A 27,572-nucleotide genomic window follows, 5' to 3' on the forward strand; every position below is an offset into this window, starting at 1 on the left:
CAACGAGTTCCTTTTGGAACATGGTAGGGGCTCTGGGAGTTTGTCTTCTGAAAGATGGAAATTGTTTTAGCCTCAGCAGCTTGGGAGGAAATTCACACAGTTGTGGAAGAGTTTGTGGTTGAAAAAGGAAGAGAGAGAGAGAGAGGGAGAAAACTAAGGATTTAGGCAAATACTATTTGTGAGGAAAAGAGAAACTACTAACGGTAATAAAGATAATATGTTCAAAAGTAAAAGTAATCATTGTGGGCTGGAGAAATAGAACTCAAATCATCTCTGTTTTAAGAGTTCACCTTAATTATATGAACAAAGAAAGTTTGAAACTAATGCATGTACAAATACTAACAAAAGTAAAGAATGATTTGCAATATGATAACAGAAAAAAGAACGGCTAAAATATAGTGAGATGATTCTATCAGTTTATAGAAAAACTCACAAGAAAATTATGAAGTAGGGTTCAGTGGAAAACTTACATTGATTATAATTGATTGATGTTGATCTGCATGTATAATGATTTTCTTCATATTACTATAATTCAAAATATCATTTTTGCACACTAGAAGCAACTATACTAATTAAAAAAGTATGTAAAATGATCCTACTTGATAGCACAGTCTCTAGAAACCTAAAACAAAATCTAATGAATTCAGATGGTAAAATTGAGCTAAATATCAAAACCAAATGCAAAATTATCTTAAAGGGGATTAATATGTCCTTAATGTATGGAAATAAAAACAATATTTGAGAATAGGAAGTGGTCTTACGTTTAAGATTATACTTTCTCCAATTTAACCTATAAATTGCAATCCCAATAAAATACTTAGCAAGGTTCTTTTGTTCTTTGTTTTGTATTTTTACTAGAAGCAACATGCTAATGCAAAAAATACATATGGTGAAGACCAATAATTGAAAGATAATTTTTTTAATATGGTTAATAAAGGGTACTTATTTAAACACCTATCAATCATGAAGCTCCGGAAATTGAATGTGTTTTAGTATTTATACTATAATGGTGCCAATAGTCAAATGGAACAAAATAGAAGGTTCTAAAAACACTTGTGATTATGTAGAAAAGGAAACGTTTTCAGAGAAGCATCAGCTTTATTGGTCTTTTGTGCTTAGAAAAGTGGGGGCTTGGACACCTGAGGAGGGTTCTGTGGTCTCTTCCCCAGTCACTGCTGGTGGAGGGCTTATGCAGGGTCCCAAACCAAGCCAGCCAGCTCTCTCGCGATTTTCAAGAGCAGGTGTGAGACCTCCCCTAGCAACGATGGCGGGGGTTCTGAGAGTCCATCATCCCAGGTCGGGAAACAGCAGAGACCACGGGTCACCCAGGGTGGACTGCAAGAGAGGCCTGGCTAGGTACTGCTTTGGCAGAGGGAGGGGCGTCTTGTCCGGCCTCTGGAACTGTTCTGAGATTGAGGCTGGGCCTGGCCCCTCATCAGTCCATCACTGGGCCTGCCCCTTGTCCGTAGGTGGGCAAGATCCTTGTCCCGGGCTCCCCAGCTCCGCTTCGTGGGCCTCGCCGCCCCACGGTCCAGGAGAATGCGGCAGCCAAGGACTCGAGTGAGCCCCGCACTGGCCAGCGTGGCCTGACTGCGTCCAGCTGGGCGTTTGGGGAGGGTTACTGAGGTTGTACTTCACCGGGAAGGTAAGCAGTACCCCCATGCAGTTGTGCAGCATGAGGAGCTGGAGATGAGGACCACCAGGGGTCAAAAAGGCAAAGCCAAGGTCTTCAGTTGGAAGGCGTTGGCCCTTAGCATCTTGATATCCAGCATGTCCTGGGCGCTGCTCTGCTTATTGGAGCAATGGTCAAAAATAAATTAAAAAAAAATGCCTGTGATTACATAGAATAACTTTAGGTGACAGAGTTGGAATTAAAATCAACGGTTTAACCATATCTATTGTAAATCCTTAAGAAAAGAAAAAAAAGATCTGTTGCTAATATCACACACACACACACACACACACACACAGACACGCACAGCATTCAAATGATAACAGTGAGCTAACTGTCCAAAGAAAAGCTTTAAAAATATTAAAAGTGAAGAGACTATCTGAGGCCATATATATGACTTTGATTTAGGAAAATATCTTTTGAGTAAAAGATAAAAAGAAATTATCATAGAAGGGACGACTGATAAATTTGACATTAAAATTAAACATTTTCTGGGACAAAAGAAACTATTATCAATGTTAAAAGAAACAGACATGAAGAAGACATTTGTGATGGCATAAGAACAAATTACTAATATTCAGATATATACAGAATTTCTTGCAAATTAAGAAGATTATGGCAAACTGTGGGAGAAACATGCAGGACAAAAGATAAGGATACACAAGAGATAAACTGAAAGGCCTATAAAACTTAAGTGAGGAGGTGTATCTCATTCAAAGTGACAGCAAGTGCTGAAGACTGAGGTAGAAATATTTGCAACATGTTCAAGAAATAGGGAGGTCAGTATGAGTTCAAGTGGTTAAAGGGAGAATGGAAAGAGATGAGATCAACGTTGACAGGCAAGGGCTACATCACTGGGAATGTTGTAAATTAGGGTGAGTTAGTGTTGTAAATGGGACGGGAAGCCATTGCTCAATTTTGAGCCCAGTAGTGGTGATGTGTCAATTGGCATTTTTAAATAATCACTGGCTAGTGTGTGGAGAGTGGGAACCACAAAATGATGGAAATGGAGGTGGGACACTGTGTGGAAGACTCACCACAGATGATGCTTATTTTTGTTGGGATGGCAGCAGTGGAGGCAGCAAGAAGCAATTGGAAATATATTTTGAAGTCAGAAGGGATTTGCTTATGGAATAAACGGGTAGAGTTAGAAGGAAAATCAATGACCCTCTAGGTTTTTAGTCTGAAAAACTGGCTTGATTATTATGAAGTTTACTAAACTGAGAGGAGTTGCTTTGTGGGGAGGGTGGAAATGAAGCATTCTGTTTAGGACGAGCACTATTACTCAAATTGTAAATATATAATATATGGAAGAAAAAGATTCTTCAGAGTGCTGACATGGGTAAAGATGTAAGGAAAGGAGTGAAGGGACAGAGAAGGCTTCATTTATATGAACTATGTTTTATTTTCATGATTGTTTTGCTTAAAGCGAAAAGGATCTGACATCAATTTGGCAAAATATTGATGTTGATGGAATCCTGGTACTCAGTTGTTTGGTTTATTATTCTCTATGTTTTTCTTCATATCCCATTATGGTGGCATCCATTTTGGGTGGGGGGGATTATAGGCAGATTTATAATCCTGGAGTTGATGGTGCATGAACGGGTCAAGATGCTAGGTGGGAAGACAGGGAAGATAAATTATGCTAACTTTGTATTGACATATGATAATCATGCAGAAAAAATGTGCATATCAGAACTTCACACTTCAGTGTATTGCACAAACCAGTTTAAATTTAGAATACTTTATTTTTTTTTTATTTTTTCCATATTTATTTATTTTTGAGAGAAAGAGAGAGTGTGAGTGGGGGAGGAGCAAAGAGAGAGAGACACAAACAGAATCTGAAGCAGGCTCTAGGGTCTGAGCTGGTAGCACAGAGCCCGATGTGGGGCCAGAACCCATGAACTGTGAGATCATGACCTGAGCCAAAGTTGGATGCTTAACTGATTGAGCCACCCAGGTGCCCCTAAATTTAGAATACGTTAAACTTCTATCCCCTCTTCTTTTTTTCTATGATGTTATTGTCATGTACTTTATTTCTACACATCCAAAGACATTACTATTATTTCTTTGTATATATTCAGTAATCATTTTTATATTTATTACATAATTACAGTTCTGGTTCTTTCATTCTCTTCAGAAACTTTATTTGAGATTATTATCTTCCATCTTGAAAACACTAGTTTCATGTTCCATTTACTGAATGCTCACTGGGGTAAATACCCTTTGTTTTTGTCTGAAATCATACTTATTTTACTTTCCTCTGTGAAACCTGTTTTTAAGCACAGTGTAGAACTCTAGGTTGCTATTTTCTGTTACTGCTTTAAGATGTCATTTCATTGTATTTTGACATCCATCATTTCTATTGAGAAAACAGCAATCGGGATTAAAACTTGTTGCTTTGAAGTTCATGCATCTTTTTTTCCCTAAATACTTTTCTAGTTTTCTCTATATGTCTTCATTTAAAAATGTGACTATGATGGGATTCGTTTGCTTTTACTTTTATTTGTCCTTCTGGAGCTTCTCAGATCTTATTATATCTGTTGGTTGATATCTTATACCAGTTTTAAAAAATTCTTCCCCATTTTCCCTTCAGATATAATTTGTGCTGCATTCTCTCTTTTCTCTCTTTCTGGGAATCCAATTTCATGTGTGTTGCAACTTTTGATTTGATTTCACAAGCATCCAATGATCTTATCTATTTTTTCTCATATATTTTCTCTCTGCATTTCAGTTGCTATATACCTAACTTCAAGTTGGCAACCTATTTTTACTTTCTGAAAGACTAATCTTGTGTTTTACTATACGCAATCTGCTGTAAAAACTTTCTATTGATTTATGAAAGCCAGACATTGTATTTTTCATTTTAGAATGCTCTTTTGATTATTTTTATTTCCATTTTTTACCTGCTTTTTCCATTTTTCCTTACATTTTCAAATATACATTATTACTTTTCGATTTTTTTCCCTTAAATACAATATGTTTATTATCTGCCATCTCCTGTTATTCTGTTTTTACCCTTGTATAAGTCACATGATCTTACCTTTTTGCATGTATAGTAACTTTTTATTCTTATCACATCTCATGTATAAAGAACTTAAAACCCCCAGAATGGTTCAGTTTTCACTAGAAAGTCTTCTTCATTTATTGGGTTATTTGGTCACCATGGATGATCATTCATTTTATGTATCAACTTGACTAAAACATGGTGCTCATTTATTTGGTCAGACACTAGTCTAGATGTTTCTATGAAAGTATTTTTAATGTAATTAATATTTATAATCCACAAGCTATAATTAAATCAAACTATTCTTCATAATGTGGGCAGGCTTCATGCAACCAGCTAAAGGCCTTAAGAGTAAAAACCAAAGCTTTTAAGAGAAACTTAAAACTGTAATATAGAAACCTTGCCCGAGTTTCTAGACTGTTGGCCTGACCCAACATTACAACATCAATTGTTACTTCATTTCTAAGGTTTCTTTCTTTCACTACCAATTTCAGACTTTTTAGCTTTCACAATCTCATTAGCCAATTCCTTATCATTCTCTCTCTAGATGGATAGATAGAAAGAAGGAGATATATGGATATACGTTTCCTATTGGTTCTCTTTCTTTGGAGAACCCTAACTAATACATTACCACAATTCAATCAGGGATTGAGGAAGATAAGGGTAAGTAGCCATTTAGTAAGACTATGTTTACCACTGCTTATTCCTTTTCTGAGAGGGTGAACAATTCAAATAAGAGTGTTTCCTGACTCCTCTGCCCCCAGATTCCATAGTTCTACTCTTCAAAAATTAATCAGTTTCTTGAAGCTGCTTCACCCATTGACAGAAATCTCCAGGAGAGAATGAGTGGGGTGTTTTGCCACTTCAGCTTTGCATGAAGAACAATGCATGTCCTGCCTTATTTCTCCCCATTTGTCAAGGGATCAAGCTTGTACTTATAGCCCTTAGAGGCACTGAGAATAACTGTATGTCCCTAAATAAAAAAAAATATCCCTGCATTCCCTCAGATTCAATTTGACATTCCCTGGAAGGGTTTCAAAGTTCACCTATTTGCCATTGTTTTTCCATTTGAGTCTGAGAACATCAAGTCTCTAGGAATGTGGACAATTCTATTCTGGCTTTCAAAGGCTTTTAGCCTGGACCTTTAGCCATCTACAGACCTATAATTCAACAAATGTCTTATGAGAAGGCATTTGAGGACCTTCATTTCTCTAATATTTTCACTCCGTCACCATGTGAGCTCTAAAACCTCTCCTGTTTTCTTCTTACCCTCTTTTTTTTTTTTTTTCAACGTTTATTTATTTTTGGGACAGAGAGAGACAGAGCATGAACGGGGGAGGGGCAGAGAGAGAGGGAGACACAGAATCGGAAACAGGCTCCAGGCTCTGAGCCATCAGCCCAGAGCCCGACGCGGGGCTCGAACTCACAGAGCGCGAGATCATGACCTGGCTGAAGTCGGACGTTTAACTGACTGCGCCACCCAGGCGCCCCTCTTCTTACCCTCTTTTGACAGTCACAGATTTTTGCCTCCAAACCTAGCCCAGAACAGGCACATGCCCAGAACAGGCACATGCCCACAGGGAAAAAGAGCTTCCAGTCCCCAGTTCATTTTTTTTACCATTCTCTCCTCCCAAGTTTTAGTCCATTCAGTTCTTGTTCACACAGCAATTTGGTCTTGGCAATACGTTTTCCTTGTCATCTATGGTTGTTCTAGATTTTGTCAGTGGGAATGTTGTACTGTTATTATTGCCTAGCTACCTTATCCTAATTTAAGTTAAATTACAGATGTTTACAATGACTTACCTTACAGTTTCAGAGACAAATTTGGATTTGCATTTCTATCCCTAGGTCTTCACTGAAAAATTTAAATTTGTCCCCTGGTAATCTATGTATATGTATTTCACTGATGCAACCTTATAGTTAAATGGAATTTGTACTAACTTACAGCCCCATCTTTTTCAGTACAAAGAATAATATTTTCTTTACACACACTTATAATGTAGACTTTTCATTATGGACTTCTAACTTCATTTCACTCCATTCAGAATATTCATCCTTGCTAAGAAAGTACTACAAAATGAACTCTCTATGCCTCATATCTGTGGCATTTGATGTTGATATTTGTTTATTTCCTTCCTCAGATAAATAACTGTGTATTATGTACTGTGAAATGTTGAATCCAAAAGAATGGAAACTTGGTTCTTATCCTCAAAGGAAATATATTTGTAGTTCCATAAGGACTTATAAAAATAATAGTTCAAAATTAATACAGATGCTATGAAATTTTATACACGCAAACACACACACACACACACACACACACACACACACACACATTATAATTGGGCACCAAGAAAGAGAGGGTAATTCAGCCTTACAAAGGAGTTTGAAATGATTATGGATTTTCAGGGTGGATAAATTAGTGTAGTGGGGAAGGAGACAAGTTATAGAGGCATGATATTGTCTGGGAACTAAGTTTCTTCATTTAATGAAGATGTAACAGTCTCTCAGTCAAATGAGCAAACCCTTTTCTGAAGAGAACATCTATCTTGATTTCTCAGTTCCTTTTTGTGTGTGTGGGAAAACACAGAAAGCTGACCTAGAATAGGAGTTTTTAACCTAATGGTCTGTGGCCATATTTCTGAGGCTATTTGCACTCTTGGATACTGTGTATATATAACATTGTTTTTTTGTATTTTACACACACACACACACACACACACACACTTACTTATGTAATTTCTTTTATAAGATAGCATTCATAGCCCTTTTTTGATTCTTATTTAAGCCCATGCCTCAAAATATCCAATGCATGTGAAGATCCAAACCCCTTTTCATTTTTCTTGACCAGAGCCCCTTAGAGACGGCAGGCAGCTCCCTGGTCCTTCTCCTCTGGGCTCCCAATCATGTACTTGTTACTCTCTGCTTTCAAGATGAAAGCACCTTTACAAGTCTGAGGAACCCAACAGCTTCAAATACTGCCTGCACAGCAAAATCTCCAAAACTTTGAAATCCTAAAATACCACGCTTAAAATTCTCATCACTTTCTTCAGTTTACAGTAGATCAATCCAGTTCAGAATATACTTATTTAAATAAATTCCTTCAAGGCATAGCTATCCTTTAGCCCTTTCCTACCTTTCCCATCTCCTATTGTCAGCCTTTGTTGGTGAAAAGGAAGGAGGAAGGATTCTCAGCTGCCCATGTGCCCATGCATAAGTGACCATTGGTTTTAATTCTTTTCACCTTATTGAATAGAAATGAAAATCTCTTGGTTTTAATCATTTTGCATTTACTTAACAATTTAGACATGTGTTTACAAAAATCCTGTATTATAAATCCAAGATGCTTAAGAAGACTTCTCCAAGTGGTGGGGAGGAATGAGGTATAAAATGTTGATTTCATGTTCACACCACAAGGGGCTACTTTACATAATTAGGTGATTTTCATAACTATAACAAGGAAAATGTCAGGCTTCTAAAAGAATATGAACCTCCTCTAAAGTATTTCCCCAACAACTCTCTTTGAAAAAGATAAACTGGGGGACCAGGGTGGCTCAGTTGTTTGAGCATCTGACTCTTGGTTTTGGCTTAGGTCATGATCTCACAGTTCCTGAGTTCGAGTCCTGCATCTACTGTCTCCCTCTCTCTTTGCCCCTCACCCACTTGTTCTCTATTTCTCTGTTTCTCTCAAAATAAATGAACATTTTTACTTAAAAAAAGAAAGAATAAACTAATACGTCAGACAGAATGTGACTACGGTTTATTATACATATCATTTAAGTTCTTGAAGCAACTAATGTTCTGTAAACGTGTCTATGGAAAACTTAACTGAATCCCTTCAGTGTCATCTTGGTATCTTTACAGTACTAGCAAAGGAATGTACCCAAGTTAAAACACTTTAAGAAGCTATGCAGACATCATTATCCATCCATCATTTAATCCTCTATACTTGCCTCTGGTCCAAGAATGAGATTGTTCAAAAAATATTAACTAATATAAATCATATATTTGGTGTATTTTTAAATTATAATTGTTTTTATAATCCATTCATTGATAAGCTTTAATTTCTCCTCTCCATTTCTATTTTTGAAGGAAAAACTGTTTCATTGGGATTAGTAAAAATTGGCCATATTTTTCCTACATCACAAATATTAAAATAATGCCCAGTTTTACTCTGTAAACCCCACATAATCCAAATAAGATTGTCACTCCTCTTCCCTTTTTTTACCCATTCTCGACAAAATGAGTAACTATGTATTTATTTCTGACCAGATTGTATTTACTTGCTTTAACATGTTTTTGGCTATTTTCTGATGCTAGCCCATCTTTACTACTACTATTTTTTTGATGCAAATTTGAAGTATTTGATCCAATGTCTTATTTTCCATTTGATACTATACTACTCATGAGAACAATTAAAGCAAAATGCTAATAATGTTACTACCAGAATAGCACAACGAATTTGCCACATCCTGTATTTTTTAAAAACAAATATAGAATATATTAGCTGTTTGAAGGACTAACAGCCATAAAATTATCACTATTCATTAGAAAATATATTCAATAACTTCTGATACTTTTAAGTTAATGCACACACACACACACAAAATTGTTAAACTCATATAACAAACGTTACAGTCCTATAAATTCATCAAAATGTATCCTTCAAAGAACTAGTCTAACTGATATAAATATAATTCTAATATAATTTTACAAAGAAAATTCAAATTTTCTCTACTATGTTTTTTCAGTTTTTGAAATAGAACCAAATACCAACAACTACCAGTATCCAAAAAGGTATCAATATTCGGAATGAGAAAGAATCTCACATAACAATATACATTTCCCTTATCTGGCAGGAATCATAGGTTTCCTGGCGGTGTTGACAGATACGGTTTTTTGCTTTTTAAAACCTACTCTTCATTTTCCTCCAGACAAGGGTGAAACTATAGGTAAAAACCTTTTATCAGTTATTCTTTTGGTAATAAATTACTTAAATTCCCTGAACTTTATAGACACTTTGATTATTTTTTTTATTTCTTTATTTAATGTGAGGAACTGAAAAATAAAAATGAACATAGTAAGAGATAAAGATTCCGTGAACATAGCACCTAACCAAAAGTGTAATCTTAATTTAACTTCTGTGTCATAAAGAAAATAACTGATCATATCTCAGTTTCTTCCTCTTAAAAAAAAAAAAATAGATGACCTTAAACTAGAAAAGCTGCAAGTCCCCTTTTAGCTTACAGACTGTTTTAGACAAATATCTTAAGATGATGCTTTACATGAAATATTAAAAAATTATCAGAAACCTGCCACATTTAAAATGAACAGGCTTTCAGTAAATAATTTTTGGTTAAAATATTTCTTTAAAATCAATGGATTGCTTAGTTTTAATTACTAAGCTACTCAATACAAGCAAATGGGTTATATAATTCACCACATCTAAACAGAAAAGTTAAATAATAGGAGAATGACTTTTAAATGTGCAACACAGTAGCAGTTGTTCTAGTTTCATTAATTGTCATGTATCGTGCCACGTCCTTTATCTGCTTGTGAATTTACAAGGAACACAGCAGGTTGTGAATTTTTAATAGGCTTTCCTCAAGGAAAGAAAAGGTCAGCATTAACATAAAATTCTTCTTAAAGATTTGTGGCACAAATGTTTCACACAGGAGAACAGGTGTTACAGAGGAACTAAAGCCACAATAATCTGACATTCTTTCTATGTTTAAAGAAAACTTAATGTTTCACATAATAAAATAACACAAGGTCAAATCAATACAAAAGTTATTTCAAAGTGGATGCTGTAAGTTACTTGGCACATGATCCGTAATCCTATTTCTCAGTAACAAAAACCACTAATTTTGTTCAATTAAATATTTAATTGATCCAAGTATTGATACCTAACATCCAAATAAAAAAGGGAAGAGTAATGAGAAAGCTATCATTGTCAGGACTAACTAATCCTGGTCTGATTTTTATTTAGTAAATGAGTTGTAGTCTGAAATAGAATTTTATCCCACACAAGAAATAAGAAACAGAGACATTATGCCAGGGAAAGGGTGGGGAAAATATACAAAAGAAGAGGTAATTAGAATAAAAAGGAGAAATTTAAGAGAAGAGAGGGCACTTAAACAGGATGATATAATTAAAGAATTTTGTCCACTCGTCTTGTTCTGTAACTGCTAAGGAATCAGTAACAACAGCATACCTGCTGTAAGTTAACTCTTGTCTCTCAAGGGTTTCAAACCAGCGTTTCAATCACTCAGTTTTCAGGAGGTCTAGAAATGTATCTCTCTGCCTTATAGTAAATATTTGTTGTAGTTTCTTTACTGGTCCAGTTGCCAAATATGTTTGGTTAAATAATGTTTTGGTAAACATAGGCCAATTTTAAGCCCCCAAATATGATCATTTTGGCCCTTTATTCTAATGTCAACATTCCTTAAAAAAGAAGATACTTTGCAGAGCCTGGGTGGCTCAGTTGGCTTAGCACCAACTTTGGCTCAGGTCGTGATCTCACAGTTCGTGGGTTCAAGCCCTGAGTGAGGCTCTGTGCCGATAGCTCAGAACCTGGAGCCTGCTTTGGATTCTGTGTCTCTCTCTTTGTCCCTCCCCTGCTTGCACTCTGTCCCTGAAAAATGAATAAACTTAAAACATTTTTGAAGAAAAGATACTTTTTTTTAAATGCAATCTCTCTAATGGTTTAAGAAAAAATGCATTGTAAACCTGGCTTCTTAAGACCAAAACTTATAAATGCATAGGTCTGATTTTTTTCTGTTAAATATGAGAAAATTAGAAATCCTTTTCATTTTGATTCTCCAAATCACTGTCCAGCTTCTAACCCTCATCTCTTTGATCTCATTCTACCATGTTAGATTTCCTAATCCAATGGAAACTCCCACAGTATGTGATCCAATTCCAGGATTTATGTTCTCTTTCTGTAGTATAAGTTAAGGTAAAAATCCTGCTGTGATTCATATTCTAAAACTGAACTTCAGAATAATTAAGAGATCCCCATTCTAGCATTTTCTTTTGCATGTCTAACTGATTAGAGTGGCAGAACTGGTGTTAATGATTCCCATCTTGCTGTATATCCTTTCCCACTCCGAATCTACATTCTATATTCATCTAGTGTTCTGTACACTTCGTAAAATGCAAAAAAAAAAAAAATCCAAGTTTATACCTCTAGTCATTCTTTATTTGGTAGTTTAGGTGTTAGATGCTGTAGGAAATCTTCACACACAGCAGTGGGCCTGTGAATTTCTCTTACACACAGCATTTGGATTTTCCGTAGCAATAGAATGGAATCATTGATTTACTTTTAGAAGTACTTGATTCCTATGAGAGTAAACACATATTCCTCAATTAAAATTGTTGAATGGATAGACAGTAAAAATCACAACTGTTTACTACAAATCACAAAGTTATCTGAACAAATGATTGATAATATCATAATTTTTTCTTGAATTCTTTCGATTCCCAGGCAGAATAAGAACTATGCACTGCTTGTGTGCTGTGTGGAAAATTGCCACTGTTGCACATTCATGTCATTGGAAAGTTTTGTGGAAGCTATGTGTGTTTCCAATTACTAAAAAGCATCAATCTTGCAACTTATTGAGAGTGGTTCCCTGGACAACACAGTCATATGTTACTTCTGAGGGCTTTTTAGTTAAAAGCAGACATTTCTTGAGTTTTTCAACCTTACCTTATTGTTTGTGAATAGCTAAAAATGCAGTAAAAAAATATTTGTCATCCGGCTTCTCTCTTTCTTTAAAGTACATATCCATTTGGGTTTCTTTCCCGATATATCTATAATAATGAGTTATTTGTCCAGGAATCAGAAAAAAATGACTTTGATCCAAATTTGATGGCTAAAGGGTAATTACTAAAAACCATTAACTAAAGGGAAGACTGCCTTTATTTATTTATTTATTTATTTATTTATTTAATTTATTTATTTAGAGAACGAGCACCTGAGAGTGGGGGAGGGGCAGAGAGAGAGGGAGAGAGAAAATCCCAAGCAGGCTCCATGCTGTCAACGTAGAGCCACACATGGGGCTCGACCTCAGGAGATTATGACCTGAGCTGAAATCAAGAGCTGGACACTAAACTGACCAGGCACATGTGCGCCCCAAGAGCAGACTGCTTTTGTCTACCCAATAATACCAGTAATACAATATATTATCTGTATGTGTGTGTTTTAAAACATATATTTAACCTAACTGTTTTATGTTCATGTAAAAATGTTGTCACAGCCAAGTCATTGACATAAGCTCTGAAAAAGAAAAAAAAAAGCCTCTCAAATAATATAAGCCTGCTTTAAATAGAAAATAATCAGTTTAATATTTCTAAATGAAATTAGATGAAAATGTCTGTTGATGTAAATAAATATCAAACATTATTTAGATAAACATCTAACTCTAATTTTTGTGTAATTGAAAGATATTGTCTCCAGTTTTTAATTTTTAGGCTGCACATCAGTGTGTCTATTCTATCTTACGACTACATTTTATATGAATACTTAAAAAAATGTTTATGATGATTCCTAAATTATAATAAATGCCTTCTAGAAGTTTAGAAAATCTGCACATTGTTTTCATATTTCTTATCTGCTAAAAGAACAAAATAAAAATTGTAAACATAATCTCTTATTGCAAATAATCCAACTGTGAGCCCAGCATACAAACTGATTATTGGTTGGGTGGTTCAATTAAAGAAAAACTTATAATCCTTGTGTTGTACAAAGCCATGCTTGGTCCCTCCTACATGTTAGCCCAGGATGCAGGGTGAGAATTCCATGGAGAGCAGGGGATATTCACATCTAGAACCTGCACATCTATTCCCAGGTAATACTCAAGGTACTTGGGACCCATTATTTCCTGCCCAAACATCCCTGAGCTTGCTTCTAGGTCCAGGGAAGCTCTCTCCTCCATGTCAGTCACCCAAAGACCAAACTTACCAACTGTTATATGCATCCCTAACCTCTGGGGGCAGTCCTAGGGAGTATCTGATAAAATACAATATAGATGGAATTTGCCCACGAAAACCTGGAATCCTAGGTAGCATTTACACTGGGATGGGTTATGCACTGGGCTGAGATGCCCACATGAATGCCTGCAAAGCTCTTTGACGTGAGTGGATTCTGGATGATTAATGTTGTGGGCATGGGCAAAGAAACAGACTTGCTTAGCATTGTCTTGTTCCTGCACAAAACTTGTTTGAGGTTTTTAGGAAGATACATTTGGCAAGGTAGGAGACTATATAAGACATATATGATTGTAGAATTTATTAACTTGGTTTATAATATTAGAATACATAAGTATCTATTTGTATTCTTTTTCTGAGTTTCAAAAATATCTGTGGGCAGTCTCTCTCTCTCTCTTTTTGTATGAACCAAAAAATAATGCATAGTGCTTCTAACATAGGAGCTATACCTCGTACACCTTTGCCTTTCTTACAGTTAAGCTATCACTAATTCTCCAGTGGAAATGCAATAACTAATAGTAAGTTTATAAGAATTTCCTAAATAATAGGAGAATAAGAGAATTTTCCGCTCAAGAAAGAAATGCGAGAAGAAATGTTTACAGAAGCATATCAAGACCAATGACATAGCTCTGTCAGAATTTAATTGCCTATGAAAATGGTTATTTGCAAAGCAAAGTGAAGGGGGGAACTGTGTTTGGTTTATTTTTATTACTTTTTCCCATTTAAAGTAAAAATCACACTGGTATGTGAAAGGCTAGCCTTGCTGTTTAAGATATACAGGTGAGTGTGTTCATACTTATTCAAGTCACATTTCAAGAACTAAGATAACTGACCCCATTATTCAGTGATGGGACATGAGAGACTGTTTGAATTCTTTCAGCATTATGTACTTTTAGGCATTATCATGGATATGCTCTTTTTTATTTCCCTTAGCTTCATTCAGACCAAGATAAAGGAGACGGATCACTCAAATATATTTTATCTGGAGATGGAGCAGGTACTCTTTTTATTATTGATGAAAAAACAGGTGACATTCATGCCACAAGAAGAATTGATAGGGAAGAAAAAGCCTTTTATACTCTGCGTGCACAAGCTATTAACAGAAGAACTTTGAGACCAGTAGAACCAGAATCTGAGTTTGTGATCAAAATCCATGATATCAATGACAATGAGCCAACGTTCCCAGAAGAAATTTATACAGCGAGTGTTCCGGAAATGTCTGTTGTAGGTAAGTTCATTTATAGGAGTTATCATGGTATGTAAAAAGTATACAAAATAATTACCAGAAATTTTTAAAATGCTATGATCAGTTAATTGACATTTTTGAGTCCCTCCAAACAGTACTTATTTAATTTCCTCATGTCGGAAATGAGTTAGAAAAAAAAGAAGAAGAATTTTTTACATGCCATGGATTTGTAAATCTTTGCAAATAAGTAGATATTTCCTTTAAAAGCCAATGAAAATATCATTAAAATTTAGTAGAAAATTATGAAAATATAATATCTTTGTCACATGGATTTGTGTAACAGCTAGGTAAAATTCTGATCCCAAATATATTGTAAGCACATTTAGGTAAGTATAGATGTAATATAGTCTTCATATACATTCTCTAGTTATAATTCGCCTAAAGACTTTGTCTGGTTTATCTAAATGATACAAAAGGTGGAAATGATTAGATTATCTAATTCATATTATTTTAAAACATATTTTTCTTATAAGCATAATCCTGCTGATATAAATCTCTTATTCAAACAAACTAGTAGAAATCCACAATCACATACTGATATACAAATACAGATTTAGGCTGTAGAATCTATAAGATGGAAGGCATGAAAAAGCTACAAGTATAACACTCAAGATAATGGAACTTTCTTTTTCAATGGAAATAAACAGAAGTTGTTATTTGTAAGCAAAAAAAGTTAAGATTGCCTTATTTTTTTATTAAATAGAGAATGACAAAAAACAAACATCAGGAAACAAAGGTAACATATTTTTGGAGATAGATATTTAGATTTGGTAGAATAAATTTATTCCTCAAGCATGGGAGAAGTCATATAAACCAATGCAATAATTCTGATTCTTTTCTTTTAAGTTACAATGGCACATCTTCAACTCTGCATTTCTCAAAAGCATTGTTCTGGGATTATTATTTAATATTTACTTCACTAAATCCCGAGGACTTTGGCAATTGCTTTATGATAAAGCTCTTTTTTTATATCTTGAACTTTATTAAATAGCTTTTAATAGTTCATGGAACTTGGGATCCTCTTGGATTGTTTCTAAATTTAGAATTTAATCTATTCATAAAATTGTATTCTAGAGCAGATGTTAATTATTTTTATAGTCAATTAGTGGAGAGGAGGAAAGAGGAGCACACTTACTCCTTTGTGATCAGATATGCCCTTTACATGAAACAAATCTATTATGTGAAAATGAATTTTAATGTCAAACCTCATCATATGTAAAGTAACTGCATTTATTATAGTCTGATACATTGTAGCATTATCTACAGGTGCATAAAAATATACCTGTTGGCTAATTAAATATGTAACTGAATTCAGAGTTTTCCTGTATTAACACTATATGTATGATTTTCATGTCAATTATATAGAAATGTTTCTTTAAGAGGTCATTATTAAAGCCAAAAATCATTCAAGTCTTCCATGAAAACCAGTGCTTTTGCTCCTCCTTCTGGTGCTGTGCAGAACTAAGCTGAATTTGGATACTTCAGGTACTTCCGTGGTGCAAGTCACAGCTACAGATGCGGATGATCCTTCCTATGGGAACAGTGCCAGAGTTATTTACAGCATACTTCAAGGGCAGCCATATTTCTCTGTGGAGCCTGAAACAGGTCAGGAATCGTGAATCAGTTGTTACTTTAAGTCATTATGATCTTTTCAAGTAGAAAAAAGGTGGGAACAATAAGACAAGCATTAACATTACTTCTTACAGAAGAGGGATGATATCACACTTAAAGACTTGAGAATTTAAGTGAAACGATTGAGTGAGCTAACGGAAAGAGACCTGGCTTTATGTTTTTTGCATATGGGTTTAGGTCACTGTATAGTCAATATGGCATTTTTAGGTAACAGAAAAACCGCACAAATTGTAAAATATTTCCACTGAATCACTTTCATGATTTCTAGACAATAAAAATTAATAGCAAAAATATATTCTGTCTTTCAAAACACCCTAGATGTATAATATGCGGTCTTAATCAACTAATATTTGAAACTTTAATGAGGATAACAAAAGTTTTTTTTTTTTCTTCCAGGTATCATCAGGACTGCTTTACCAAACATGAACAGAGAAAACAGGGAGCAGTACCAAGTGGTAATCCAGGCCAAAGATATGGGCGGCCAGATGGGAGGCTTATCAGGGACCACAACGGTGAACATCACACTGACAGATGTAAATGACAACCCACCTCGCTTCCCCCAGAGTAAGCTGCCTTTAATGGTCTTTCCACATGGCAAAAGCTTTAGACTAAAAAGAGAAAAGATATGGAAAAGGTAGTTGTCAATCATTTAATTTTAAAAACATTGAAAATGTGCTACAAAAGTGAAGAAAAAAAAAGGTCCGTATGCTGATGCATTCACTGTTACTGAAATGTAAAAAAAAAAATATATTTCGGATATATTTCATTTAGAAATAGGGATCTATGGGTGATCACAAAACCTGTCCATAAATATGCTCTGCATCCGTGACTACAATCCAAGAACTATTTCTTTCAGTTCGCAAAAAGAAATGATGTTTTATTGGAAAACAAAGTCATACTTCTACAATGAATGTGTTTACTTCCACCTAGAATTTAATAAGAAGGATCTTAACTTGAGGGTAACATTTTTCAATAAAATATCTAATTTGCCATATTATGAGGACTTAGTCAGAAAGGGCTACATAGCCAGAACATAACAAACTATTCAGACTTACATTTAATATTGCTGTGTCAGACTTACAGTTACTCTCTCTTGTGTTTGGAATGGTAATCATTCTAAAACATTTTGTATTCCTGACCTATTTAGTTATAAAACACTAAATCTATTTAGTGATAATGTCATATATTTGGATCTATTTTTGTTTTAAAATGAGCTCTTCAAGTTCTCAAAATAGATCAAGAATAGGTTAAGAACCGTTAGCTTCTGACCATATAACACATGTATTTATTCATGTGTTATACACATGAATCCCTTTTTTATACAAATTTGTATAGACATGCAATTAGAGTGGGTGATGTTAGATCTGAATGGGCACCCCCAAGTATCAGACAATTTCCTGCTCATTGGAAAAATCTGTACTTTAAGATGGAATTTTATGTTGTTAGAAATGTGGCATAAAATGCAGGTTGTAGTATCTTTGTCATTATTTTTTAGCATTTTTTGTGTGTTCACTTCTAAGTTGACCTCCCAATTCTAGTTTGATTTTTGGCTTACATACTTTTGGGAGAAATTATTAAAATGTAGTTTTTTGTGATATTTATATTTTTACACTAAAGACTATAATGCAGAAGGAATCATGGTCTAAGAATTTGTTGCATTATTTTGACTGTTTCAAAGAAATTTACCTCTTTTCCATGTTATTTTTATCTAACTTTGATGAGTAAAAATAGTGTATGATTTGAATTGATTTGTCTAAAATCTTGTGTGTAGAAAAATTGTAACATTCACATAGAATATTTTTTGAGCACAGTAATCACTTGTTTATTATTCATGATGATTCTTTTGCTAAATATTAAAGAATGTCCCCATTAGGTCTGCCATTGTGGTGTTTGGCTCCAAACAGAGAAAAGGGTATTTCTTTATGCTTTTTTCAAACAGTCAGACTACAGCTCCAATTACCTGTAGCATCAGCAGGAGAAAGGAAAATAATAATCCCTATTATTTCTTCTCAAACAAACCTGAAGACATGCTTAGTGGCATTAAAATTCAAATTTCACATTTTGTATATATTTCTGACCACCTCTTAACCTGAACTTGTTACCAGGAGAATTAACATGCAAATCCAGTAGAATAAACCATAACTAATTAATCACATTATCCACAAGAGGCAAAAATATTCCTTTAAAAAAGTATTTTTTAAGTCAATAATAAATGACCACTAAGAGGACTATTATATTTTAAATGCTCAGGAACATATATACACATGTCAAAAATGCAGTTCATTTAAAAATGATAATCCAATAAAGGAAATTAATAGATTCTAATTAAGCACAAAAATCAGATATTTGAAAGATAATAATGTCCAATGAAAATTCATTTTATTATTTTTTCATCTACTATGATACCTTTATTAATTCATTTGATAATTTTTTTCCTTTGCTTTTGTTGAGTCAGAATTTATGATTGGCATCTGACAGATACATTACACAAGCCCTGATATAATTATAATAGTAGTGATGATGATGATGATGATGAAATATTGATAATAAAAAGAAGCAGCAACATAACACATTTTCTGAATAACATGTTTTTTGGACACTGTACCAAGTTATTGATTGCCCTACTGTTATTTGATCACAATAACTCATTTAGGTCAATATTATGATCCCCATTTTACAAATGAGAAAACAAAAGTTCTAGATGTTAAGACGAAACTCCGAGTAATGCAGAGTAGGGTTGAAATCCATGTCCAAATCCAGATGTATAGCACAACACATTTAGAGGAATTGTAGAGCACCTTGTATCTTGCCTCATTATTTTTTATTTATAGCTAGAAACATAATTTGTGGATTTTTATTTTCTCAATTATATTTTCTGCAATGAATATTTGCAACCATATCTTACTATTGGGAACATTCAGTCATGGCAATTAGAATACCACTTGATAACCTCAGTCATCTAATATCCAGAAAACTAGTTTTTAATTTCCAATATCATTTCATTAAATAGCTAAGATTTGGAGACAGTTCCACAGTTTATGAAGTCTTTCATATGTGGCATAGCATTGAGAACTCAGAACTAACCTATGTAGATCCCTTGTTAGTATTATTATACTCAATGCATGGAAAAAGTAAAGGAGATTCACAGTGGCAATGATAAAGACAACAAGCCAATGCTGCCTAATTGAAATATAATGCAAACCAAAATTGTGCGCCACGTACGTAATCATAATTTTTATCAGCCATCTAAAAAAGTTAAAAGAAACAGGAGAATATATTTTAACCATATATTTTCTTTAGCCTAATAGTGTCCTTTAGATATGTCAATATAAAACTTAATTCAAGTATTTTATATTCTTTGTTACCATAATTCTTTGGAATACCCACTTAGATAATGTATTTTCCAGTTGCATCAAGTCTCAATTCAGACTAACCACATTTCCACTCGATCACTGCATAGAGTGATTCTGCATGAGTCCCAGTGCTGTTTCCTCACTTAGTAGCTTTTTCATGTTGGTCAGTTAAACCAACCCTTCTGTTTTTCAGTGACAACGAATAAACTTGGATAGCAGTGCATACTCCATGGTAGAGTGTAAGACTAAATAATTCAACACCTATGAAACACTTGACCCAGTGGCTGGCACTAGCGTATTTATGTGTTCAGTAATGTTGATTTGTTCAAGTGCTGCTCTATTACTATTATTAGTCAATATTATAAAAGTGGCCTCAGAACTTAAACTTGCATGCAGATGGGCTGATCCAAATTCCGTATTTCCCAATATGGTCCATCTGTGAAAGATAAAACTCTCAGTCATTTGGAAGGGACAGTGAAAGATGAAAACTCAGATGTCCTGCTTCATTGTTTAGCTTATTTTATTGTGTGGATCTATAACAGTCATTCCCCATCAGGGACAATTTTGCCACCCCAGAGAACATTTGGCAATGTTTTGAGACATTTTTGCTTGTCTCAGCTGGTGGCTTCTACCAGCATCTATTGGGTAGAAGATAAGAATGCTCTGAACATCCTTACAATTCATATGACAGAGAATAATTTGGCCCCAAATGCCAACAGTGCTGCAGTTAGGAAACTTTGATGTGTTATATGAGGATCTGTTCAAGTGAAATAATAAATTTATTTATCTGACAATATTTATTGAAAACACACCGTGTGGCGCCTGGGTGGCTCAGTTGGTTAAGCGGCCAACTTTTGATTTTGGCGCAGGTCGTGATCTCACAGTTGTGAGATGGAGCCCCCACCTCAGAGCCTTCTTGGGATTCTCTCTCTCGCCTTCTCTCTCTGCCCCTGCCCCACTTGTGCAGGCACATGCTCATGTGCTCTCTCCCTCAAAGTAAATAAACATTAAAAAAAATGCATGTACCAAACACTATTTTAGAAATTAGATATATGAATGTTGTCAACAAAGGGTCCTGGTTTTTATCCCTATGACCTTTCATTACAGTAGGTGAGGTCATAACTTATCAGACATAAGTAAAAATATATATATGCAAGGCATTGACTCAGTCATGGATAAGAAGAGGAATATGTGTGTGCCAAAGGGAGAGTAGGGGAAGATCTCATTCAGGAGGGGATATTTTATCCAAACATGGCAAGATGAAATAAACTTAGCCATATAAAGAGATGTGAAAATCCACCAAGCAGAGTTAACACCATGTGTGAGACCCTGAGATTGGAAAATGAGTGATTATGTCAAGAACCAAAGATGGTGTAGCTGGATCATACCAAACAGGAATAGGTTGGTGGGAGATTAGATTAAAAACTCTACACTCCCAGGAGCATTGACAATAGCAAATTTTTATCGGTATTAACAAACATATAACTGTGTTCCTGACCTAAGTTATCATCACGGTCCTGTGCTTTTAGAAGTATACAGGTAGGTGAACATTAATATAATATGGGTGCCCAGCTTAGTGTGATTCTAAAAGAGAGGCAATGGATTAGAAGGTTAGGGGGCACCTGAAAACTGAGTTCTAAAAGTATTTTCTGCTCTTTTGCTCTAGATACTAACTTGTATTTTTCAGTCTCAAAAAGATACTCTATTGAATATTTTCACAATCCTGTGTTATATCAAGTGACATAATTTTTAAAATAATAAGGGAAAAAAATCTATTGCTTACCTTTCACTGACAGGTACTATGTTTGTACCTAAGCGTATGAACATTAATGTCTTGACTCTTGATTATGAGTCATATATTGTCTAGCAATAGAGAGAATATATCAATAGGAAATCATGTGTAATGAAGGAACTATGCACAGAATGCAATGGGCATACAGAATAGTAGCACTTATCCAAATTGGGGGGGGGGTGAAGGTATGAGTACATCATTTACCGTGGAAGCTTTTTGGGGGAATTTATCTCTTGATCTAAGTCTTTTCTTAAAACTACTGTATGTCATAAAGATAGCAAAAGATGAAGAGTTCACAAAGTTGGGAATTAGCAAAATCTAATTTATGAAAGGGCATATTCTGTGCAGGAAAAACAAATGATAAAGGACATGCTTCAAAGTGGTGATGAAGATTCTTTGGTGATAAAAATGATAGATGCTTTTTTTTAAATATATATTTTTGATGTTTATTTATTTTTGAGAGAGAGAGAGAGAGGGAAAGAGAGACAGAGTGTGAGTGGGGTAGGGGCAGAGAGAGAGAGGGAGACACAGAATCCAAAGCAGGCTCCAGGCTTCGAGCTGTCAGCACAGAGTCCAGCGTGGGGCTCGAACTCACCAACTGTGAGATCATGACCTGAGCCAAAGTTGGACGATTAACCGACTGAGCCACACAGGCACCCCTGAAATAGTAGATGCTTTTAATGTTTGCTTTTCTGTAGCTTCTATTTTTATATGTTTTTGTAACTTGATAATGCCAAAACAAAACAGAATAACAATGGAAAGGACAAAAGTGACAATTACTTCCAAAAAGTCCAATTAAATCAGCACTGGATAGCAGCTATTGGAATTTACATAATGGGAATAATTGCAGATGATCTTTCCCAATTGGTTTTCATTGAAATTATTTTGTAAGAAGCTGGAGGATATTAAGTTGAGGAATAAAAGAAGAACAGGAAGAAGACTGAAGAAATAATGCCTGTACTTTAAGAAGTAAGATGAATAAGAAAATAAAATAGACAAACAATATAGTAGTTAGAAAGAAATCTTGAATTCAATGTGATTTAGTAGGTAATTTCTTAAAGTTTCCTATGGCCCAGGCACAAAGTGGGAATTAGGTCACAATGGCCAACAAAGGACCTGAGCTCCTAGTTGAAGATGCAGACAATAAAGTGATAGCTACAGGAACATAATGTGATGTCTGGTTGTGTGGTAAGTGTTATGAAGAACGTAAAGCAGGTAAGGGGCTAGATAATGGCAGGGGTGCTATTTTAGGAAGGATGAGTAGAGGAGGCTTTTCTAAGGAGACCTGAGTAATTTTAGGAACTGAAAATGCATACAATTAGACAATTTAGCTTCCCTAATCATAGGTCCTACATATACAATACTTAGAAGGTTAACAGTTAATAAATAAGGTCAGGGGCCCACAGGTGGCTCAGTCAGTTGAGCATCTGACTCTTGATTTAGGCCAAGGTCATGATCCCAGGGTCATGGGATTGAGCCCCATGTCGGGCTCTGTGCTGAGCATGGAACGTGCTTCTCTCTCTTCCCCTCCCTCTACTCCTCTCCCCTGCTCATGCTTTCAATCTCTGTCTCTAAAATAAAAGTAAATAATTTAAAAAATGATAAAAATAAATAAATAAATACAGTCACATATGTAAAATGTCTTCAATGGTAACTGCAATATATAGTAAGTTCTTGATAAAACTCGATTTCCTCCTCTTCCCTTTTCCTTCTTCATGAGTGTATCTAATGTTTCTGATCTTATTCCTTTCCTGTCTCTGATGTTGTGCTGCTGTTCTTTTGTGGCCAACCAAAGATTAAATAGAAGTGCCTTAAGCCTGGAGAGACCTGTAACCTCAATGGCCAGAACAAAATGAATGTGCGTACCTCATACAAACGAATGAATACTTTCATGAATGAGGACTCCAGAGCCTGTTTTTCTGCTCTCCAACCAGTCAGATGTTCAGTGGTCCTTGTATGGTGCTGTTTCATTGTGCTAACCCAGAACATATAACACTTCCTCACCTGAAATCTAAGCTCCTGGTATCCTGCTTGAATACTTTAGTCTTTTTCATTCCATATCCTTTTTTCTTTCCCTAAAATAAGAAAAACAAAATAGACTCCATGGAAAAGGTCTATTAAAAATATTAAATTACTGCAACTTGATCTCTGTGGGAGTTGGAAAAATCAACTGGGACAATAAGATTTATGTCCAATGACTTTAAAAAAAATCTCTGGGAAAATGTTACAATAACTGATTTTCATCCTGACCAGAGTAAATGATTAAGAAATATCTGATCTGCAGAACCCAGTATCTTTGCCTTGATATAGCAGAGAATGTTATATCATAAGACTCTCAAATCCATTAAAAACAAGAATAAAACAAAACAAAATAAACATCTAGAAGGTAAGTTCAGGATTAGGGAAAAGCATTTACAAAAAGCACTTATGCAGATGGTCAGGGTCCCAGCCAGCCAGCTGGTGCTGGGGACTTGGATCTAGTTTTTGAATGGGACAGTAGTTCACTAGAACTCAGGAAGAAGGAAGGCAGCTAAACCTCTGAGACCCTGGCAAAAACTCCAAACCACAAATGAGACAAGTCTAGGGCACAGCTCAAGACCACAGCTCTTTTTTCACATTTAGCTGCTTTCCCACACATCCTATCACAGACAACAAAAGACAGAGAGAGTAGATTATTTTCGCATCTCCTAACTGGAGGTGTGAGCTCCTAAGAAAACCAGCTCTCACGGAACCATGCCTCTAGTCTACTTAACATTGAGTCGCAGACATGTTTGCACCAAGCTTAGGTGGACAAGTGGGAGTCAGGAACCAGTAACTAGTACATTTACGCAATGTTGAATGAGCTGAAATTCTATGAAGGGGAAAATTTTATAAAATGCAAACAAATTGGGTGATAGTTTTATTTGTATTTATTCTTGATTCTCTTAAGATAAGTTTTAGGGCATTATGTGTGTAGATAATCATCAAATCTATGAGAATTTGATATGATGTTTATTATGTCAGTTTCCAGATCTATCCCAAGTACAAAGAGTGAATTTATATTTGTCCACTATATTTTTTGCCATGAATTATTAAGGACAGTAACAAAAATCAGTTCATTGGGTTGTTAGTTCTGAAAATTGATACAGAATTTCTCCCTTATGGGAAAGTTTTTTATTAAGATAAATAATAGGTAATAAGACACTTTCAGTGCACAAATAAACTTAATAAGACTCTAATTTTCTGAATGTTTTAATACATCTCTTTATATTCTCTCAAATTGTATCTAAAGATTATACAAAACTGTAGCCAATTGAGAAATAATAGCAAACAATTCTAGAATCACTCAGAGCCCTAAAAAGATATCATATGTATATTTATGTGTTTTATCTAAATGACCTAGATTGGACACTGACTGACTTTATTTAGCCCATTAAATTACATAAATATGGGTTATCCAGTTTGCCTAAATTTCAAAAAAGCAGTATAAAAATAATATTAATAAGCACAGTGTTATAGCATGTACTGAGAACTATAAAATACAAAAAAAAACTCATTAAGTCTTCACAATATCTATATAACATTATAACATAATTGCCTCCTCCTTTTTATTAGTTAAAAAAAACAGATATGTGTAAACTTAAGTTACTTGTTCAAAGTTCTATAACTGGAAATAAATTAAAGTCAGATTGGGGATCAAGGTTCTTTGGCTCAAAAATCTACACTTCTAACCACTACACCAAGAAAGAAATTGGTACATGAAAGACTCTCTTCTTTATCTTCCCTGGATCATTTTGCTTTTCATTAATTCCATGATTCACTACTTGTATGTAGATTACACAGATAACTTTAGATAAGGTATACTAAATTCTTGAAATGTCTATGCATTTGCTACAAATAGGGAAATGAAACCTTTATAGGTTGGTGCTTTTGCAATTCCCAGGGACCAAACATGACTGGCTGTTTTGTTTTGTTTTGTTTTGTTTTTTGGTGGGATCCTTATACTCCTTGGACAGATAAATAAACAGGTTTGCATCAGACAAGGTCTTTCAAGGAAATGTCTCTATGATATACGTAGGGATTTAAGACCTGTACATTCAGTGAGCTGTGAGACTACCGTAATCCCTGCCTGGTACAAGAGAGATTTGATTTAATAAGTGCTGATTTTTCCTTTGTAAATAGAGTCAACCTCTTCTCTACTGGGGATTCTAAGGTAATGTAGGCCTCAGGCTGATCTGCATATTTTAAAATTATCAAGCACATTTCAACTAGAGCAACAGTCAGGTATGTCCCAAGGAAGATGCTTTAGCCTGAGAAAGAAGGAATTAAATTTAAAATATCTCTTTTTCCCTTTTTCATTGTCTAGGAAAAAAATACCTTTATATTCCTTAGAACTGTTCTATAATTTTTATTGGTTAGAGATAACTATGATTTTTACTGTGACCACCAAAATATTTATAGGATTCTTCCCTATGGTTCCAATGTCTACAGTTTATAATAATTACAAAGAAATGGTGTTGTAAAAGCATTCCTTGATTTATAAAATGTTGAATGAAGTCATACAGTGTGGGCAGGAACTATGCTAGTAAATAATAATAAATTAATAAAGAGAGATACAAGAGACAGGATACATCCACAAATGGTTTGTATTTTGAAGGGTATGGACACAAACTCTCCCTTTCCTGTGTCCTCTCTCTCTCTCTCTCTCACACACACACACACACACACACACACACACCTTTATAGTTTATCTCACACCCATGTCTTCTTTACTTCTTTTCTTGCTTGTTTTTGCACATAGATATAGGTTATGTGTATGTACGGATGTGTAGTTATAAGTATACATGCTCATATATGTATGCACACACATATGTATGTTGACATGCATGTTCCATACCCACCTATAATTGGACAATGGTGCAATAACATTCATACTATAATTACTAATTGAAGTCCAAACCATCAAATGGTAAACTCTTCAGATGTAAGTGGATCAGGAAAGAGAAAATTATATAAGAGTTCTCCAGGTAGGAAAACAAAGGAAATGAGTTCTGTTTGGTATGGCTGGACCTCAGGGTTTGAAGCAGGGATTATGAGACAAGAAGGAAAATGTATGGGCATTGTTAACATCAGGAAAAGGGATGGATATAAAACTAAAATGCCATGTAGATTATGCAAAGGAATAATAATGCTAATTATTCTGGCAGCAATGAAGCACACTGCTTGGATCACAAGAGCAACAGTTGATGAGAGTCTGGACCAATGCTGAGGAGAGGAGGAATTTGAGACACATTTAAGTGGGTGATCCAATGGACTTGGTCATCATGTCGACAAAAGTTTTGAAGGAGAAAGGAGAGAGCAAAAGAAAAAGCTGTTTTCTAGCTTTTTACCAGAAGACATTGTTTGAAGAGAGAGACAGGGATTTCAGCTTGATTTGAAGATTTTGAATTGAGTTTCAGATATCTAGGAGTAGTGAAAAAATATGTTGATCCAAGGTATACACATGACATATAAGTGAAAACAGACATGTATGATCTCAGCCAGGCTAAATGTTTAGAGGGACATAACTGGGGAAATGCACAATACTGCAAATCTGATGAAAGATGTAAATTCCTCAGAGGAGTAGTGTGCATGGAAATTGTACAGAAATCCACTTGAAACTCCCCAGTTATTCCATGGAGAGTTGCCTTCGACTAAACCATTTGGCATTTTGAAAAAATGGGATTCAAAGTTCCTTTGTATCCTTCAGAGCAAAGTTGAATAATACCCCCGGATGAGTATAGATATAAATACTTAGATACAAACTAGCTGTGTAAATGTTTGGCTGTTACATAGGTTCTAGTATGCCTATTCAGGGACACATTGCAAACACAGGGGCCACCTAATACGATGTTAATATGCTT

General features: G+C 34.9%; 1 protein-coding gene across 1 annotated transcript in view; it reads left to right on the forward strand.

The window, feature by feature from the left end:
• LOC115525116 (cadherin-10) overlaps positions 1 to 27,572 on the forward strand; it is a 123,276-nt gene that overhangs the window by 46,154 nt on the left and 49,550 nt on the right. The window contains exons 2-4 of the mRNA XM_032594642.1: positions 14,601 to 14,895; positions 16,399 to 16,518; positions 16,942 to 17,109. Of these exons, the coding sequence (XP_032450533.1) occupies positions 14,601 to 14,895; positions 16,399 to 16,518; positions 16,942 to 17,109 (583 nt within the window). The remainder of the gene's footprint in view (positions 1 to 14,600; positions 14,896 to 16,398; positions 16,519 to 16,941; positions 17,110 to 27,572) is intronic.

The sequence above is a fragment of the Lynx canadensis genome, chromosome A1 (genome assembly GCF_007474595.2).
Source record: "Lynx canadensis isolate LIC74 chromosome A1, mLynCan4.pri.v2, whole genome shotgun sequence".
Classification (NCBI taxonomy): Eukaryota; Metazoa; Chordata; class Mammalia; order Carnivora; family Felidae; genus Lynx; species Lynx canadensis.